Here is a 17438-nt window from a genome sequence, read left to right as displayed (position 1 = left end):
ATAGACCTTTAACAAAAGATGTAGGGGTATTATTACCATTTTTCATACTAGAAAATTAAACGTGACACGGATGCCATGTGAAGCGTCCTCGTTCTTTACCTCCCAGCGCCCGCCTTTAAATTCCCCACCATTTTCTCTCTCTCTCTCTCTAAAACTTCTCTCAATTCATCTCCTCCCTGCACTCTCTCTCTCTCTCTTTTTATCTTTTTCCTTAATTCTCTCCCCTCTGCACTTTCTCTCCACACTCTCTCTCTCTCTAAATTTATCGTTTTCCTTTAATTCTCTCTCTAAATGTCTTCATCTATACTCTTTCTGTAATTCTTCTCTCTCTCTCTCTCTCTCTCCTCTAGCTCTGCAATCCCGTCGTCAAAATCCCTACCTTTCCCTCTCTCTATCTCTCTCTACAACTTCGAGAAAATGTGTGGGATTTTCGCTTACCTAAATTACAATGTGTTTAGAGAGAGAAGATACATATTAGAGCTTCTATTCAACGGCCTTCGTCGCCTGGAATACAGAGGCTACGATTCCTCAGGAATCTCCATTGACTCAGATCCCTTCCCCTGTTTGACGGATCCCCTGTCTAAATCCCCCATTTTCCCCTCCCCACCCCTCGTATTCAGGCAAGAGGGAAAGATCGAGCATCTTGTTCGCACTGTGTACCAAGGTTTGTTGAATTTTTGTCATGATTTTTGTTTTTAAGTTCTAGACTTTATTATTAATGTGTTATTAATGGTTCCTCGGATTAGGTTGTTTTTTTTTGTGACATTGCTGGCTTTCAAAACCAATTGTTTGTTTTTTCTCAGAAATGTATGATGGATGCTTTAGTGGAGTTAGGGGTTTCTATGATCACGTTTTCTTCTTACTCAGTGGACAAAGGAAGCCTTTTCTGGTTTGGAATTGCTTTTTTTTTTTCTTTCTATATGTTAATTAGTTGCATGGTTCATTGATTGAAGTTGTAGAATTGAGGTTTTAGGGTTTTTCTCTATATGTTAATTAGGTACATGTTTCATTGATTGAAGTTGTAGAATTGAAGTTTTTAGGGTTTTTTTTATAGCATTTTATTTTGTGCACGCCTCTTCTTTTAGGCAGTGAATTTATGGGTCAGTGTTTGTGGGATTTCTAGTAATATTAATTTTTTGTTATGTTATTCTGGGCAATGCACTTGGCCCCCATTTTCTGCAAATAAAAAAAGAATTGAACTATTGTTTATTGGGTTTCTGGGGTCCCTATTATAACTTTCTTTCTTTTTTTTAAAATTTGGTTTCAATATAATTAGTCTAATTAATTTTTTTCTGTGTTGTTTTATGAAAATTTTCATTATTTTTCTGAGTATATAAATAATTTTTGGAGTTGCAGAGGCAGATGGGATGGATCTGAATATGGAGGAGAGGTTTCAGGTGCATGCAGGGATTGCACACACGCGATGGGCGACACATGGGGTCCCCTCACCAAGGAATAGCCATCCTCAATCATCCGGAGCAGGGAATGCGTTCTTGGTAGTTCATAATGGAATTATTACTAATTATGCGGTATGCTTTATGTGATTCTCATTTTTTTTTTTATAATTATTGTTATTGTTATGAGAGTTATGGGTTCCATTGCAATTTGATGTTCTTTATTGTTTATAATAATTTAGTGATTAACATTGCCAATTGAGTGTTGTTTTAATTTTTCTCACTAGAATTAACCACCATATGCATGTGAAGCAAGCTAAGTCCTAGTGCATATTTTGTAATTTAAATATTAAAAATATATTATTTTAAATGGATTTGTAGCACTTCCAAGTGACTGGGATATTTTGTTTCATATTTTGGAATCTCTTTGGAAGTTAGGATAAATTTATAATTTTCTAAGCCTCAAATTGTTTTTTCTAACATGCTTTGGCTTGTTGCATCACATTAGTACACTTCTTTGCAAGTATTTTGAGGACTAAAATAGTTCACTCTGTTGTCTATGTTCAGGTTTTGAAGGAGACCCTTATTAGGCATGGATTTGAGTTTGAGTCAGAAACTGATACAGAAGTCATTCCAAAGCTAGCAAAGTTTGTATTTGACAAGTTAATGGAACACAAAGCAGATGATGCTGAAGGTGATCTTTATTTATACATCTGATTTGGTTATGTGTTTCCTCTCTCTCTCATTCTAAAGTGACAGGCTGTTCTGTAGGGAACCGCGTTTTATATATATCTATAGATAGAAAATACCCATTCTTGGAACTCGTCTTCCATAGTAAATCTATTTTTACCATATTTCTTTTAACATTTCCTAAAATCCTTGATGATAGTGTTGGAGGTCTTCACATCTATTTTTCTTGAAGTATTGGTGTTACAGGTGATCAGAATGTCTCTTTTAGTCAAGTGGTTATGGAAGTTATGAGGCAACTTGAAGGAGCATATGCACTAATCTTCAAGAGCCCACATTATCCGAATGAGTTGATTGCATGTAAACGTGGTAGTCCATTGCTTCTTGGTGTTAAAGTAAGATTTACTGTATAATTTTTATTTTAACGTGGAGAGAGTGAATACTTCTTTTGGTAAGTTTTATTTTAACATGGAGAGAGTGAATACTTTTTTTTTTTTTACCAAGCTAGGGTAGAGAGAGACTACATGGGTTCTTTAATGGAAGAAATTACTTGAGCAAGGAAAAGGAAATAAATTTTCTGAGACAAGTTCAGAATGAATCATAGAGAAAGTTTAGTTAACTGTTGGATGAAGTTTAGTTTGTCATAAATGAAAGTAATCTTGACATGTGGCTCATTGAATACTAAATAGAAGAGCTTATGTTGACGTATTATCTGCATTTTGTTCAGTTACCATTTGGTTTTGTTAGAGAAATATTAGAATCAAGAAATGTTTTCAATCTTGGGTTGGGCCTTGTACTCAGTCCTGGCCCGAGCCAAGTAACTCAGTCGAGTCGTCGGACTCAGCCGAGTCCTGTAGAGGTCAAAAGAGGGAAGAAAATCCAAAAAAAATGTAACATATTTGTTAAACATATTAAAAATTCAGCAGAAAGTAAAATAAGTAATAGGAATCATATTAAATTTTATAAAAGTCCAAAAACATATGAACAGATGGATTATTGAATAATCTAAATTTATAGCTTGAAATGTTTCAAAAAATAAAAAAAGGAAACAATAAACAATTTGGAGCATGCAATAATAGAAGTTCCCAAATACTTATAAAAACCATATAATATAAAAAAAGACATAATTTATCAAGATTTTTTAAAAAAATTAATGGCTTTAATATCTTTTAACAGGGTTGAGTTGTTCCCTGGAACTCGCCTTGGCCATACCTTTTTTCTTGGTCAGTCGCTTGGACTCGGCGAAGTCTTGAAACATTGGGATAAAGTGTAGGTTCATAATGCTAGGCAAAATTCACAATTGACCAATCCTTGTCCTTACTTTATGGGGAAAATCAAGAATGAAATGTCCTAAAAAGTTTTCTTTATATTTGGTTAGTTTTTCTTTATTCTTCCAGAGTTTCCCAATTTGAACTCTTATTTCCATCCGATTATCTTTATTCTTGTTTGGCACTAAGCCTTCATATGGTTATTTGCAGGAGCTATCTGAAGACTCGAACAATGGAGCATCATTTGATGATAGTGAGTTCCTCATGAAGAATGAGAAACCTAAAGAACTATTTTTCGCAAGCGATGCTAATGCTCTGATTGAACACACAAAGAAAGTGTTGGTAATTGAGGATAATGAAGTTGTGCATCTTAAGGTATTCTTCAACGCTTCCATCTTATCTATAATTTTGACATAATAAAAAATAGTTATTCAAATGTACATCTGACAATTTCCATGATGAACATTTTTAGCAAGGTGTTGTTTATAATATGGAAATAAATATGAAGTATGTTGTTTATGCTGTTAGTAGTATGATTTCACTCTTTTCAGAGATGCATATACATTTGGTAATTATTTTCCATCATTTTAGTAACCGTTTTCCACATGCATGGAAGCTCAATTTGTTATGCTTAATACTGGATTGAACATCGTAATATATTGTCTTAGGTATGATGTGGTAGTCGCAGAGATAAGGCATCACTTCCTGCAAATATATTTTAATCCTGGTAATGCAGTTTAATCATAGCTGAGTTATGTGGACCATTTCCTCATTTGGACAAGCCATGACCTATAACCTTCTATAGGGAAAAGCTAAAAAAGAGTTTCATGAAGTTTTTGATATTGATGATTGAACAATTCCAATTGTAAACAAGAGCGAAATATAGTGTGGAGGGCTCTTTGCTTGCAAAATATGAAAATTGTTTGCGAAGTCTATGGAGTCTTTTCTGAAGAGAAAGTCATAGGTGGATCAATCATCCTTTCTCGATCTTGTCTGACAAATGTCTTTGAATGGAAATGGTCAAGCTTCTATTTACAAGTTAATACCTTCTAGAATGACTCATTTGATTGTATCCATCTGTTTCTGCTTCTTTTAGCAAGTAAACTCCTTTATTGGTTTTGCATCAATTAAATCCATCATTAAGACTGAAAATCCTTTTTCAGTTTATGATTGAAAAGACTATGAAATTGCTAACTCAAACAAAATGGGTGAATTCTGAGATTACTCAAAATATTTACCAAACTGTGTGTGATCCTAGAAACATGCATTTTGAGTTTGTCTAAAGTAAACGAAGTGCGGAGTGGCATTTGGCATTTTGCGCAGCTTCTTGCCTGGGAACCCCATTTGCCTATCTTGGCAAGATGCCAGGGAACCTTGTGGCACATACATGTGTACGTGCACACATGTGCTGAATTATGTATGATTTTGAATTTGTTAAATAATAAATTTCTGAGTTTGTAACTAGCTATAATTTATGGCTTATAGTTTATATCTTAGTACTCTGTAGATTTTGGTTCCTATTAAAATTGCCAATTCGATGGATACGGCATGTCAGTCCACTGCATACAATAGAGGAAAACAGGGGCTAGAGGTTCTTTCGAAATTCATTGTATAACAACTCCTAGAAGCAGTATTTTGATGCCCACTGCATTGTAAAAGGTGCTACCACAATCTACCCTGTTGATCACTATAGGAATTTTAGAGCTATTGCCTTTTAATGTCTTAGATATCCCTTTCCTAGCACGGCCTTGTAGTTTCGTTAACTAGAAAACCATGCCTTGTAGTTTCGTTAACTAGAAAACCACACGACTAGGATAAATAGAATGTCTCCTCGCCCATGTATCTATGATTACTGACAGCATTGGATTTATAAACTGAATGCAGAAAGTAACATGATATGCTTTTTGTTCAAAAAGCAACCTTACATTACTGAGTGCAGTGCATAGCCATATGATTTACTTATTGAGATATTTGAATGCATTCACAAATAAAAGTTTATACCAAATTTATATACTAGCGGTATGCCTAACCTATACTTTGTCCAATTAGTTACTGCAAATTATAACATTCAGAACTGTTTCATGTAAGTTTTAATCCTCATCGATATGTTAGCTGGATTCAGACCTTGGATGTTGTGCTGTAGTCCTCAGTGTCGTAACTCCTAAACATTGATACACGAACTCAAGCCCCATAAATAGTGGATTATTCAGACGTTGTGCTTATTCGTCAGTGGTCACAATGAGCCTCGTACAAGCTTGCAATGCCCCATTGTCACATAAGTCGTAATGTAATCAATCACAAATTGGAGTGCATTCACTCACAATGTCTTAACATGAAATCTATATTTTGGAACGGCAGACATGTTTCCAGTTCATGTCAATGCTATATGTTAATATGATTGATTTTCTTGAATAACTTGTATGTGCATTTTGAAATCTTGAAATTGGCAATGTGAGTTCAACTTTATCCTGAATATTTATTTCGACCATGTCAGGATGGAAGTGTATCGATCCTCAAGTTCGATACCGACAAGGCCAAAAGTGTTGGTGGTCTTCCTAGACCTGCATCTGTACAACGTGCATTATCTGTTCTCGAGATGGAGGTTGAGCAGATTAAAAAAGGTAGCTACGAGCATTTTATGCAAAAAGAGATCCATGAACAACCTGAGTCTCTAACCACTACAATGAGAGGGAGGCTTATCAGAGGTGGGTCTTGCAATGCAAAGGGTGTCCTCTTGGGTGGGCTTAAAGATCACTTAAAAACAATTAGGAGAAGCCGACGAGTTATTTTTATTGGCTGTGGTACAAGCTATAATGCAGCTTTAGCAGCAAGACCGTTCTTGGAAGAGCTTTCTGGTAATTAATGTTTTGACAGCAACCCATGTTGACTTTACTAAGAATAAGTACATTATAATCCAATGGACAATGGAAAACCATCAGGGTCATGCACATCCATTGAAATGTTAGATGGTGATAAAGGGGGAGTGGTACTTACCATTAGTATCATGCCCTGATCTGATGGGTCCAATCTCTGTGCATCACCAATCATTACTTCATTGGGTTTTCATGCCCCCTATGGACTATCCATTTCCTAGTACATTGTGTTATCATTAATATATATTCCCTTTTAGTAGTATAGTTATAGTCACGGTCTTTTAGTCTCCAATAATATTTTACTGTATCTAAGTATTTGAATTGCAAATTAGGCGTGCCTGTTTCTATGGAACTTGCAAGTGATTTGTTGGACAGGCAAGGGCCAATTTACCGAGAAGATACAGCTGTTTTTGTTAGTCAGTCTGGAGAAACTGCCGACACTTTGCTAGCCCTTGAATACGCCTTAAAAAATGGGGCATTATGTGTTGGTATTACAAACACTGTCGGCAGTGCCATAGCCAGGAATACTCATTGTGGGGTCCACATAAATGCTGGGTGTGAGATTGGCGTGGCTAGTACTAAGGTGATGCTCTTATTTCATATGGTATGCATTTTCTGGGAAAGACTAAAATGGAAAAAAATAAAAATAAAATATTAAGGTCCAATAATGCCATTCTGGTTTCCTTGTATAAATTATATTTTGCTTCTACAGGCATACACAAGTCAGATTGTTGTGATGGCCATGCTTGCTATAGCAGTTGGAGATGATGCTATATCGAGTCAATCAAGAAGAGAAGCTGTCATAGATGGCTTATTTGATCTTCCAAGTATGTCCGAAATGCGATACTTCGATGACTTAACATTAACATTACAATTTTGGATTAATCTTGGATTTTTTTCATTGAAGTTTTGACTGAAATTCTGCCTAGTACACTTAGAAGAAATTATACCTTCTCCTCTGTGTAAGCTTCATTGCTGCCTCTCTCCCACTCGTATCTAAGCTCCCATGCTATAAGTGTGTGTGTGTGGAAAAACTACGAAACTCCTTTTAGAATTTTTCCACAGTAGAGGACTTCACACTGAACCATTTTTAATTTTGTTTTGCTTTCCATCAATTGCATTGGACTTAAATGTTGGCATCCATACTTCCAACAAGGTCCACTCGTTAGAAACACAAAAAATATTTCCAATAAAATAAAATGACCAAAATAACCTCAAAATTTTAGGAGATTTTTGATCATTTTGTTTTATTGCAAATATTTTTTTTAGGTTTTTTAACGTGTGCCCTTGTTGGAAGTGTGGACGCGTGGATGCCCAGAGTTTGAACTTGATTGGGCTTCTAAATAAAATAAAATAAAATTCAAAAAGTTGATGCATTCAATTGTCTTATTAAGATCGGATGGTTGATATTGATAGTGCTCCACTATAGAAAAACACGAAAAGCGCTTTGTACCTTTTTCCTCTCTCTCTCTCTCTCTATATATATATATATATATATATTTATAGGGCAGTGATTTCATGCAATAGTTGTATAGAGATATAATGCAACAACCTTAAAAAACCATGTTAAGGCCATTTGTTTGATCCAAATTTTAAAATATACACTCTTTTCATTCTAATGAACAATTACAAAAAGAAAAATTTGAAAATGCAACCTAAAAAGTATTTTTTAGCCCAATTAGTATAGGCCGTCCATTTTGGTGAGATGCTTAGATCAAGGCCTTAGAATGATCTTTTTTTCTTTCCAAGTTATTAGATAGTTTTATTATCATTAGATTAACAATATTAAAAAAAAAAAATGATTTTGAATTTATAAAGGCCTAGATCTTTAAATTCATCAAATGGACGGTCTAGATTCATTGTTGGAGGGGACTCATTTGGAGCATATATAGGGTGCAAATTAAGTTTTTTTTTTTAGATTGATTATTGAGATGAAGAGAGTGTGTGTGCAAAATTTTGGGTCATATAAATACCACAAACATGGTTTTCTAGAAGTGTGGTTGCATTATATTACAATACAGCAGTTGCATGAAATCACTGCCTATATGTATATATATAGACAATAAAAATGATATAGATGATTGAATATAGGCCTAGAATTTCATAAGGAGTTGCCAATTTTGACAGAAATAAAGGATCATAAGCTATGTTACTTGACGAGTGTCTTGTCTAGTATGTCTAAAGTATCTAGTACAGCAATATAAAAAGCTAGTACAGTACAACATGTCATACAAACACTACTCAATTAAAACAATCTAGATAACTTCATATGATAGAAATTTCCTTAGCTATTAAATGTATAGTTAAGCGGTGCAGTGGCAGTCTCTACCATCCCTAGGCATTGGGGTGCACGTTTGAGCTCTATGTCAAGCTTTCCAAAACATTTTTCCTTCGTATAATTTAATTTATTCTCTCATAGTCATATAATGTAATGTACACTCGGGTTACACATAACATTAAGTGGTGGAGTGGTTAGTTTCGTCACATCCTACCACTAAGTCTTATGTTCAAAGCCTTCGGTGACCTTCTCTAATTAGTAGTGTACAGTGTCACCCCATGTTGACATGTGTCAAAGTGTCAACACGAACGTGACACCAAGCCCCATGTAGGAGTGTCGGTGTAACACTGACTATAAGATTGAAACATGCCTTATCCTCAACTTGATCGAATGGACAATATAAAGGTTCTGTCATACCTAAAAACATTTTGAAATTTCAACTGATGTGGTTTCTGATACTTGGAAGGGAACATTGCCTTTTTATTGACCAAGGCATGGAAATGGCATTTTGTCATGTTTCTTTTGGCAGACAAAGTTAGAGAGGTATTGAAACTTGATGATGAAATGAAGGATCTTGCAAAACTATTGATGGACGAGCAGTCTCTTCTTGTGTTTGGCCGTGGCTATAACTATGCGACAGCTTTAGAAGGTGCACTCAAAGTGAAAGAAGTGGCTTTAATGCACAGTGAAGGAATACTTGCAGGGGAGATGAAGCATGGTCCTTTGGCATTAGTTGATGAAACATTACCAATTGTTGTTATCGCTACCCACGATAATTGCTTCAGGTAATTACTTCTTTCTTAGAGCAATAAAGATTAGTAGGCCATTGGCTTTTGCTTTGTACTTACTGTCTTGATTTCCTAACAGCAAGCAGCAATCAGTTATCCAACAACTTCATGCTCGTAAAGGTCGGTTGATAGTGATGTGTTCAAAAGGAGAGGCTTCTTTAGTATGCCCTAGTGGATCCTGTCGAGTTATTGAAGTGCCTCAAGTTGAGGATTGCCTTCAACCTGTTATCAATATCATTCCTTTGCAGGTAATATACTTACATTTAACTTTGGTTCATATTTTTAAACGAAAGTATACCAGTCCAATGGACTATGGACGATAGAGTGGGGCCCTTCAGAGGGGAGAGGTCATGGTTAAGTTATGAAATTATAGAATGATGGATGTTGAGTTGGACTTATCGTCGGGGCCATGTCCACCCTCTCTCTATCACAGTCAATCATGGTCATTGACTCCAATTGAATATGGTTTTCTACAGTAGAATACTATTACTGTGAGTTAAAGTAATATACTATTGCTATTTCTATTGTTTACAACAATTTGAAGTATTTGGATTCACTAGGATTCTGTCCATGATGAGTTAGCAGTTATAAGACTGACTGTAGCTTGTGCCATGATATATCCATTTGATTGTCTGGCCTTTCTCTATTGCAAGCTGTTTTTGCCTGATATGGGATAGAATTTTAGAATCAATTTTAAGAAGACCGGACCGGTTGTCAAACCGCTGGTAGCCTCGGTTTGGTTGGTGGTCTGAGTGGTTGAATTGGAAAGATTGTCTGGTTAGACTGGTAAAAAAAAAAAATCCAGAAAAACAGAGAAATTGAAAAGAAAAAGCGAAAAATCAAATATTCATATGATCGCATAATATTAGTATAAATAAAGCTGGAAGTACAAAAATATTCAAAATCCTAACTATGAAAATATTTCCATAAATTTTCATTAGATGCATTGAAGCATTAAACAACTAAAAAGTATAAAAAGCAATTTTCCATATAAAATAGAAAAATGGAAATACACAAAATCCGCATTATGGACAATTTTCATCCAGTAAGATCAATATTTCCATTTAAGTGTTAAAGAACCAAAAAAATAAAATAAGAAAGTCAACTAAAACAAAAAAACCAAAAAAAAGCTTTACATTTATATAAACAAATGCAAATGAGCCGGATAAAGGCGGTGGGTTGTGTTAGGTAGGCAACCAATGTAAAACTTTGCCAAAGCTTTACATGAATCCTAAAACTGCGAATGGGTCAGCAAAAATACAACATTAAACTATTTAAGGAAAAAACAACGATTAAATTGATTTCAAGAAACAACCTATTGCATTGATTTGTAAAAAAAATTCATCCTTTGCAAAAACCTAAAACTCCATTTTCCTTTTCCTAATTTTGCTAAATATAAAACAAAAAAAAGGTTGTAATGAACTTGGTGCTTGTAATATGGTGGATTGGTGGTCAGAATTCTCTTCCAAAGTTGGCAATATACATCAAGGATTTGGGGGTTGTGAGAGAGAGAGGGAGAGAGAGAGTTGCCAAAGTAGCTCTCTCTTAAAAAACGACATTTTAAACACCTAAGCCCCCCTAAAATACTAAAAGGACCTAAATGCCCATAAAAAGTTTAAAAGGATGAAAAGCAGACCTAGAAGTGATGAAAAACAGACCTAGAATTGATGAAAATTGACCCAAAAATGAAAAAAATGTGGTCATTTCTAGTCATTTTAGACCCCCATATAAAGACCTGGCAATTCAATTTGAATTTAGTCACACCTATTGGTCCAAGTATGGAATTGGCCGGTTCTCTAGTTCGATGGTCCTACCAGTTTGGGAGACCCCAGTCCGACAAGTAGAACCAATGATTTCCAGTTCGAACTGGCTAATCTGTTCTGGTCGTAACTATGCTACATGGATTCTTCAATAAGGGTCCCATATGTCATGGAAATATTGACATCGGTATGGGTACAGATTCACCATGTTCAAGAATTCTGTAACCTGGACATGGAAAATCTGAAGTCCAGACTGTTCTCATGGTGTGTTGGATTCTTCTCCCATGACGTGTCATATTAGCCAGAATTTCATGGTCAAGAATCTTGGAAAGAGGATCCTTCGCTACATAGACAGCAAATCTGACATGTCCAGAATCGTTTTATGACATGTAAGATTCTTCTCCCTGATGAATCCTACAAAAAAGCCTATAAACATCAATGGGTACAAATTCCATACCCAAATTCCCAATTTTTGACAAATAGATATAATGATTACATTATCGAATTTTATCTTCCTTTCTCTATTCTGTAATTTCTGATATATATATCTCTCAATCATTTTTGGAAAATATAATAGAAGCCCCGAAAGTATCCACGACTTAAGCTTTCACCTTCTCTCTCTCGACATTTTTGAAAATAATAGCAACCCCAAAATTGAATTAAAAAATGAAAACTTGCTGTTTTGGCTAAACATTCAACAGCAGAATAATACAAATTTCTTTTCATACTATGCATTTTAACAAGAACCATGCTTAATTTCCTTTTTTGTTGTGAATTCAAAACTGAGAACTTTGCTGTTTTCGCTAAGCATTCAATATTAGAAATGGAATTTTCTTTTGATGCTGTGTTCAATAACAAGCACCAGACTTCTTTTCCTCTTTTGATGCTGTGTTGAATAACAAGCATCAGACTTCTTTTCCTTTCTACTTAATATATAGATTTAGTGAGGTATGAATACTTTAGAGGTCAATATTTGACTGATTGGAAAGACAAATGCATGGTTGGCTGGTGCTTGGTTGGGGCAATTTGTGCAGTTGAAGAACCAATTATATGAATGTAGAAATTACATGTAAATATGGCATCTATAGTTACTAGTGCTATATCTAAACTCAAATGTGATGGTGGCTACTGTTGCCTTTTGCTCATAATTTTCATGGTAGTTTGTAATATCCTGTTTTGGCTTTTCTAGTTTGTCATTTGAGATGAATGGAACTAATAATTGAACCTTTGGGAGAGAGTGGTGTATTGCAATAAACAGCTAACTCGATGATTCTGTTGTTTATAGCGAGTGGGCCTAGCTTAGTTATATTTTAAGGAGAGAAAAAAAAAAAAAAAACTTGTGGTCTGAGTTTTCATTACCTTAGGTCTATACTGATGTGGAGGCTTTAGTCACTTTTTTAATTAGTCACCTCCAGTTCTTGGTTCTGCTGCCCAAAATATGGTTGGCAATATGGAAGTCATTGGATGGGCCACCCACAGTGTTTGGTTGATTATTAAAAGAGTGGCCAAATTGGTCCCCTTATTTAGTTAGTAAACCACACTTTGTATTGTATTCTGCCATGTGAAAAGATCTGCTGAAATGTAATTTTCGTATTTATAATATAACAGCATGCTACCTTATTCGGTTATGCAAAAGTACGAACTACTGCAGTGCTTCATATCAACACCCCACCAGGATGATTTTACCCAAATCAGGATAAACTTCCACCCCATAATAAGCTAACCTAGAAGAGAAATAGAGAAGGCAAGGAATGCCTTAAACAATGACCACCTCCTTGACCAAAATATGTATCAACAGGTCTCTCAGATGTATGTGTCAACGTATCTTTAGAAGTGTACATTGTGTAATGGTGTTAATGGTGCAAATGGCGGTGCGAATGCTAAACTTTCATGGAGCTGCCAAAGTAATCTTAAAGCTTGTGGGTGTTGGGTGTAAGGCAACATTGGCAGGTAACCATAGAGGGGATACCCCTAAATGCCATGCGCTGTACCTGGAATGTGCTCTGGAAGTAATTCCCTTTGCCAAGTACTCCTATCCAAAGAGAAGTGGCAGTCTGATATGGTTGAGAACAGAAGAGCTGCATAAGATTTGACGCTTATTCATGGGGCCTGTTAAAGGAATCAAAACATATGAATCTTGAATCGCACGAGCAGCCACAAAACTGGAAAGAACTGAGAAATACAAATATTTTTCTAGGGGTTTCATGTATGTGCAAACATGTTTTCTTTTCATTAGGTTTTCCTATGAATGGTTTATTTTTGTGGAAGTTTCATGAATCTTTTCTTATGTGTAATTTTGATGTGTTTTCCCCTGCCATTTATTAGCCATTGCACTTATGCCTTCTGCCATTTCATCAGTAGTTGGGGCTTATCTGCGTACCATTACCTCAGTGTTTTCATATTGAAGTTTCAAACTATGCAATTAATGTTGAAATCCCTAACTGCTATTTTAATGATCTTTATTCTTCCTCAAATTTAGCTTTCATTTGTGGCTTAATTTGTTGGCAGCTGCTGGCTTACCACTTAACTGTTCTGCGCGGATATGATGTAGACCAGCCAAGAAACCTTGCAAAAAGTGTGACTACCCAGTGATGGGGTACTCATTTTCTAACTGAAGATTGGCATCCTTGAATTCTTTCGTATAATATTAACGGCCAATATATCAGCCCACATAACCTTAAGTCAGTTTGCAGGTCACATGCGAGGCGCATGCTTGCCTGGTCAATGATCTATGTGTGTGTGTGTGTGTGTTCTAAGGCACTCACAATCTTTGAGTTGAGTTCATAGGCGCGATTTTTTGCAGTAAATATTTAGATGAACACTGGCTCTTTAATTCATCAAGCACTCACATGACCTATGCGTCCTTTTTACGCGGTTTTGTGATATTTGTGCATTCATGTTTTGTGATATATGTGCATTCATTTTGCTTATTTCTTTAAATTGGTTCATAGTCCTTTTGGAACAGGTTGAAATCCACCGTTTGACCAAATCCATTGAGTTGGAGGTCAATGCACCACTGATTGGCGTCTCCCTCTTGCCTTTGCAGTTGTGTGATGGTTCTAAGCACTGCTAAAAAGTGGCATTTTGCATTCTAAAATACCATTCTATTTGGACAGGAAAAATATATGGTGTGAACATTTATATTTGATACGTGTAGGTCACAATTAATCTTTGGCCATTGGATGAAAGATTTGACTGGCTGCATTTGTTCTATTGACCAGGTTCAAAATTTACAAGAATATTTTTTTCCAACTTTGTGACATTTAGAATTCACATCAGACGGTTATAGGCAGTTGTGACCTCCTTGTATCAGAAGTAAATGGTGCTGTAGCCTTTGGAAAAATGTCTTAATCATGTTATGTATAGAGCGAAATCATATATAAGGTGTCCCCTTCAACTATTCAATTCAATCCTAGATTTGTTTTTTTGTTTAGAAAACCTGAGACCAAAAAGCACAGCCGATAGTTCTACCATGTTAGCTATAGCAATACCTATCGGCCCAGAATAGGCAAAGATAATTGCCCCATTCCAATATCTTAGGATGCCTCCAATTCCAGCTTCCCCAGGGTTCCCAAACGAGCTTTTATAAAAATTTAGCTTAAAACACCAACTAATTGGAGGACAGCATCTACCAACGGGAACTGGCCTGATCTTAACATTGTGGGAGATGGTTAAGTTTGCGGGATTCCAAATCTTTCTTTCTTTCGTAACCAAAAGCCAGACACCAACAACTGTGGATAATAACTTCAAACTGGACCTCTTTTGGGTCCCTGAGCCATAATTTTCTGCGTTTATGGTTTCCTATCAGACTAATTAACAAATGGGTGGTTGGGTTACTAGTAGTTGCATGGTGAATTTATTGAATTTTGGATAAAATGTGTAACAAGATGCACGTTTTCCAGGAGATTATATTAAATTTTCCAAGAATGTAATAGTTAAGACTTTTTTAACGGTATGGAAAAACGAGATTGGATGTAAAATAAAAGTATATAGAGAGACCATTTACTTTTAATGCAAGGAGGTCTAAGTCCGTTATATTTCAAATTAGGTTGTTGTGAGTGTGTTAATGATTAAATTCAAAGTATAGAAAAAATAAAATAAAATAAAAATCTTTGTGACACAACTCAAGCTATTCAATTTGACATCTAATGATTAGTAGTCATTGTGATTTTGTAAAAAAAAACAAATGGCCCTCATATCGTGCAATTCGAAAATAAAATGGCAGACTTTGCTTAACTTTATTTGGATTGTGTACAGAGGCTGACCTGTGAGCTTTCAAACACGATGGTCAACAATGTCTTCTACTTTTCTGTACCATGATTCTATATCCAGCTCCAAATTTGGAAATTATCCAATACTATGAAATTGATGTATATGGTAGAAATTTTGGAACGCATTCTGTGACACTGTTCACCAGTTACAGAAATTGAGAAGGAACCGCTCGAGTCGAACCGGAACAGGCGGCTACTAGAATTGCTTGAGTCGAACCAGAACAGGCAACTAGCTGCAGTATTCTTATCCCCAACTCAAGACTCCACCATATTAACAAAAAGATTGTATTTAAAAAAATATTTTTGTTTTTTAAACCACTATCTTGAGGAAGATTTAAGGTTCCTGAAGTTTATTTAAACATCTTAAATCTTGTGTACATTTTTTTGTTTTACTTTTATTATCATTTTTTTGTAAGTTGGCCAAGCCAAGTTAGTTTCAGGTCATTATCGGGTGGGTGACGGGTGTGACCCACTGGTCGATTTTTAAAATGTAGCCATTTAGTAGAAATTTACGAGACCCATTACCATTTAATAGAAATTTAAGAGAGTACTCAATGACAATGTTATTTAAAAGCTTTGAAAGGGTAAGGGGAAAACCTCAAATGACATGAATGAAAGTAGTGAGAAACGATATGGTGACTCATGGTATGTTTAAGGGTATAGCCCCTAAGATAAAATAAAATTCATGTAACCGTTCCCAAACAATTAAAATAAAACTCAGATGATGATGATGATAGTGATTTAATAAATATTATTTGACTTTTCTTTACAAAGCTAATGAGATTACGATCTCCTTGCATCATATCATGATCTTAAGAAGTATTCGTAAGAAAGTTGCTTTATATCCAGGTTAAAATTTACCCTGTTGCATGTATATAGAAATGTTCTAGTAACTTGAAAAAAAGGCTCTAATCATGATGACTCAACAAAACATTTTTACATTGGTACGAGAAAGTAAAACCAATTGAGAATGGGGTTGGGGTTGTGTGGTAGCATTACTTATGTCTCACTTTAGTTAAGATCTAGGTTTTCATTCTCACCTAACGCATTAAAAAAACCAACGGTTTAAAAAAATGAGCAGGGGCTCGTCATCCCCATTGTATTACCAAAAAAAAAAAAAAAAAAAAAAAAGTGAACCACCCTAAAATCTCAGCCATAAAATCCAACATCTGACAATTGCTTTAAGCGTAGAAAATTTTTCTAAAATTTTGTGGATCCAAACTTGTAAATTTCATTTGTGATGGTTTGTGTGGGCTTTGGCATGTCACATTTCACATAGTGAAATAGCACACGTTTTATATATGGAAAAAGTTTTTATAAGGATGCTACCTTATGTAGAACTACGGATGCCCCTCAAAAATCCATCGGAAAAGGTAGTTTTAATGTTGAAAAACCATTTGATTGATCATCTCGACATCGAGATATATGACTAGGAAAAATAAAAAAAAATAAGTCTCAGAATTAATGCATTTTACAACATATTATCTACACCGCCCATTTTCAAGATTTTCATATGTTTATAGATCTACTTGATTTTAACCATTTTTTAAATTTAAAATTTTATAACTAGATATAAAAATAGATTTTGAGATAATCCTAAGAACATTTTTCATCAAAATTATATATGATAAAATTTGAAAGTGCACCTTACCCCTAAATATAATGAGAAAATTTATATAAGGCGTCAACAATGTATGCTATAAAGTCAACAATGTATGCTATAAAATGAACATGCACGTCGAATGCTCATTGGTAAAGCTTGTTCTGACGCCAAAATATCCTCTAATTAATCTTCTCGACCTTAATTAATCATGTGGGCATTGAGATGTACAAATGTAAAAAAAGAAAACAAAAAAAATGCTGAAAGAAAAGTATCTTATAATTTTTATACTTAAGAACAGAAGATAAACCGTTGTAGAAATTCATTGCATCTTCTGAGAAGGTTTGAGGAAACCTGATGCCTTATACAAACCCAGCCCAAATAAATGGTGAGCTGCTTTGCACAAAGCATATAGAAACCTTTCTCAATTGGATGAATTTCCAACATTAAAACAGCCTTTCTCAATTGGATGAGTTTCCAACATTAAAACAGCCTTTCTCAATTGGATGAATTTCCAAC

At 35.1% G+C, this 17438-nt stretch overlaps 1 protein-coding gene across 3 annotated transcripts; it reads left to right on the top strand.

Annotated features, from left to right (window-relative positions):
• The first annotated feature begins 305 nt into the window (after window positions 1-305).
• GFAT (putative glucosamine-fructose-6-phosphate aminotransferase) lies at window positions 306-13988 on the top strand. Of its 3 annotated transcripts, XM_020662366.2 has the most exons (12): window positions 306-664; window positions 804-889; window positions 1357-1529; window positions 1962-2088; window positions 2331-2476; window positions 3560-3724; window positions 5844-6204; window positions 6555-6805; window positions 6935-7049; window positions 9030-9285; window positions 9368-9536; window positions 13557-13988. In XM_020662366.2, exons 3-12 carry the CDS (start codon window positions 1368-1370, stop codon window positions 13638-13640), a joined length of 1836 nt encoding a protein of 611 aa, XP_020518025.1. In that variant the 5' UTR covers window positions 306-664; window positions 804-889; window positions 1357-1367; the 3' UTR covers window positions 13641-13988. The 3 variants fall into 3 exon arrangements, with proteins under 3 accessions (XP_020518025.1, XP_006832918.2, XP_088715864.1); XM_006832855.4 differs by lacking the exon at window positions 804-889; XM_088859738.1 differs by lacking the exon at window positions 804-889 and having other exon boundaries at window positions 2317-2476.
• The last annotated feature ends 3450 nt before the right edge of the window (window positions 13989-17438 follow it).

The sequence above is a fragment of the Amborella trichopoda genome, chromosome 1 (genome assembly GCF_054954075.1).
Source record: "Amborella trichopoda isolate Santa Cruz 75 chromosome 1, AtrichopodaSantaCruz75HAP2 v2.0, whole genome shotgun sequence".
Classification (NCBI taxonomy): domain Eukaryota; kingdom Viridiplantae; phylum Streptophyta; class Magnoliopsida; order Amborellales; family Amborellaceae; genus Amborella; species Amborella trichopoda.
Note: the sequence above shows the minus strand (reverse complement) of the source record. Positions and strands in the feature narration are given on the sequence as shown.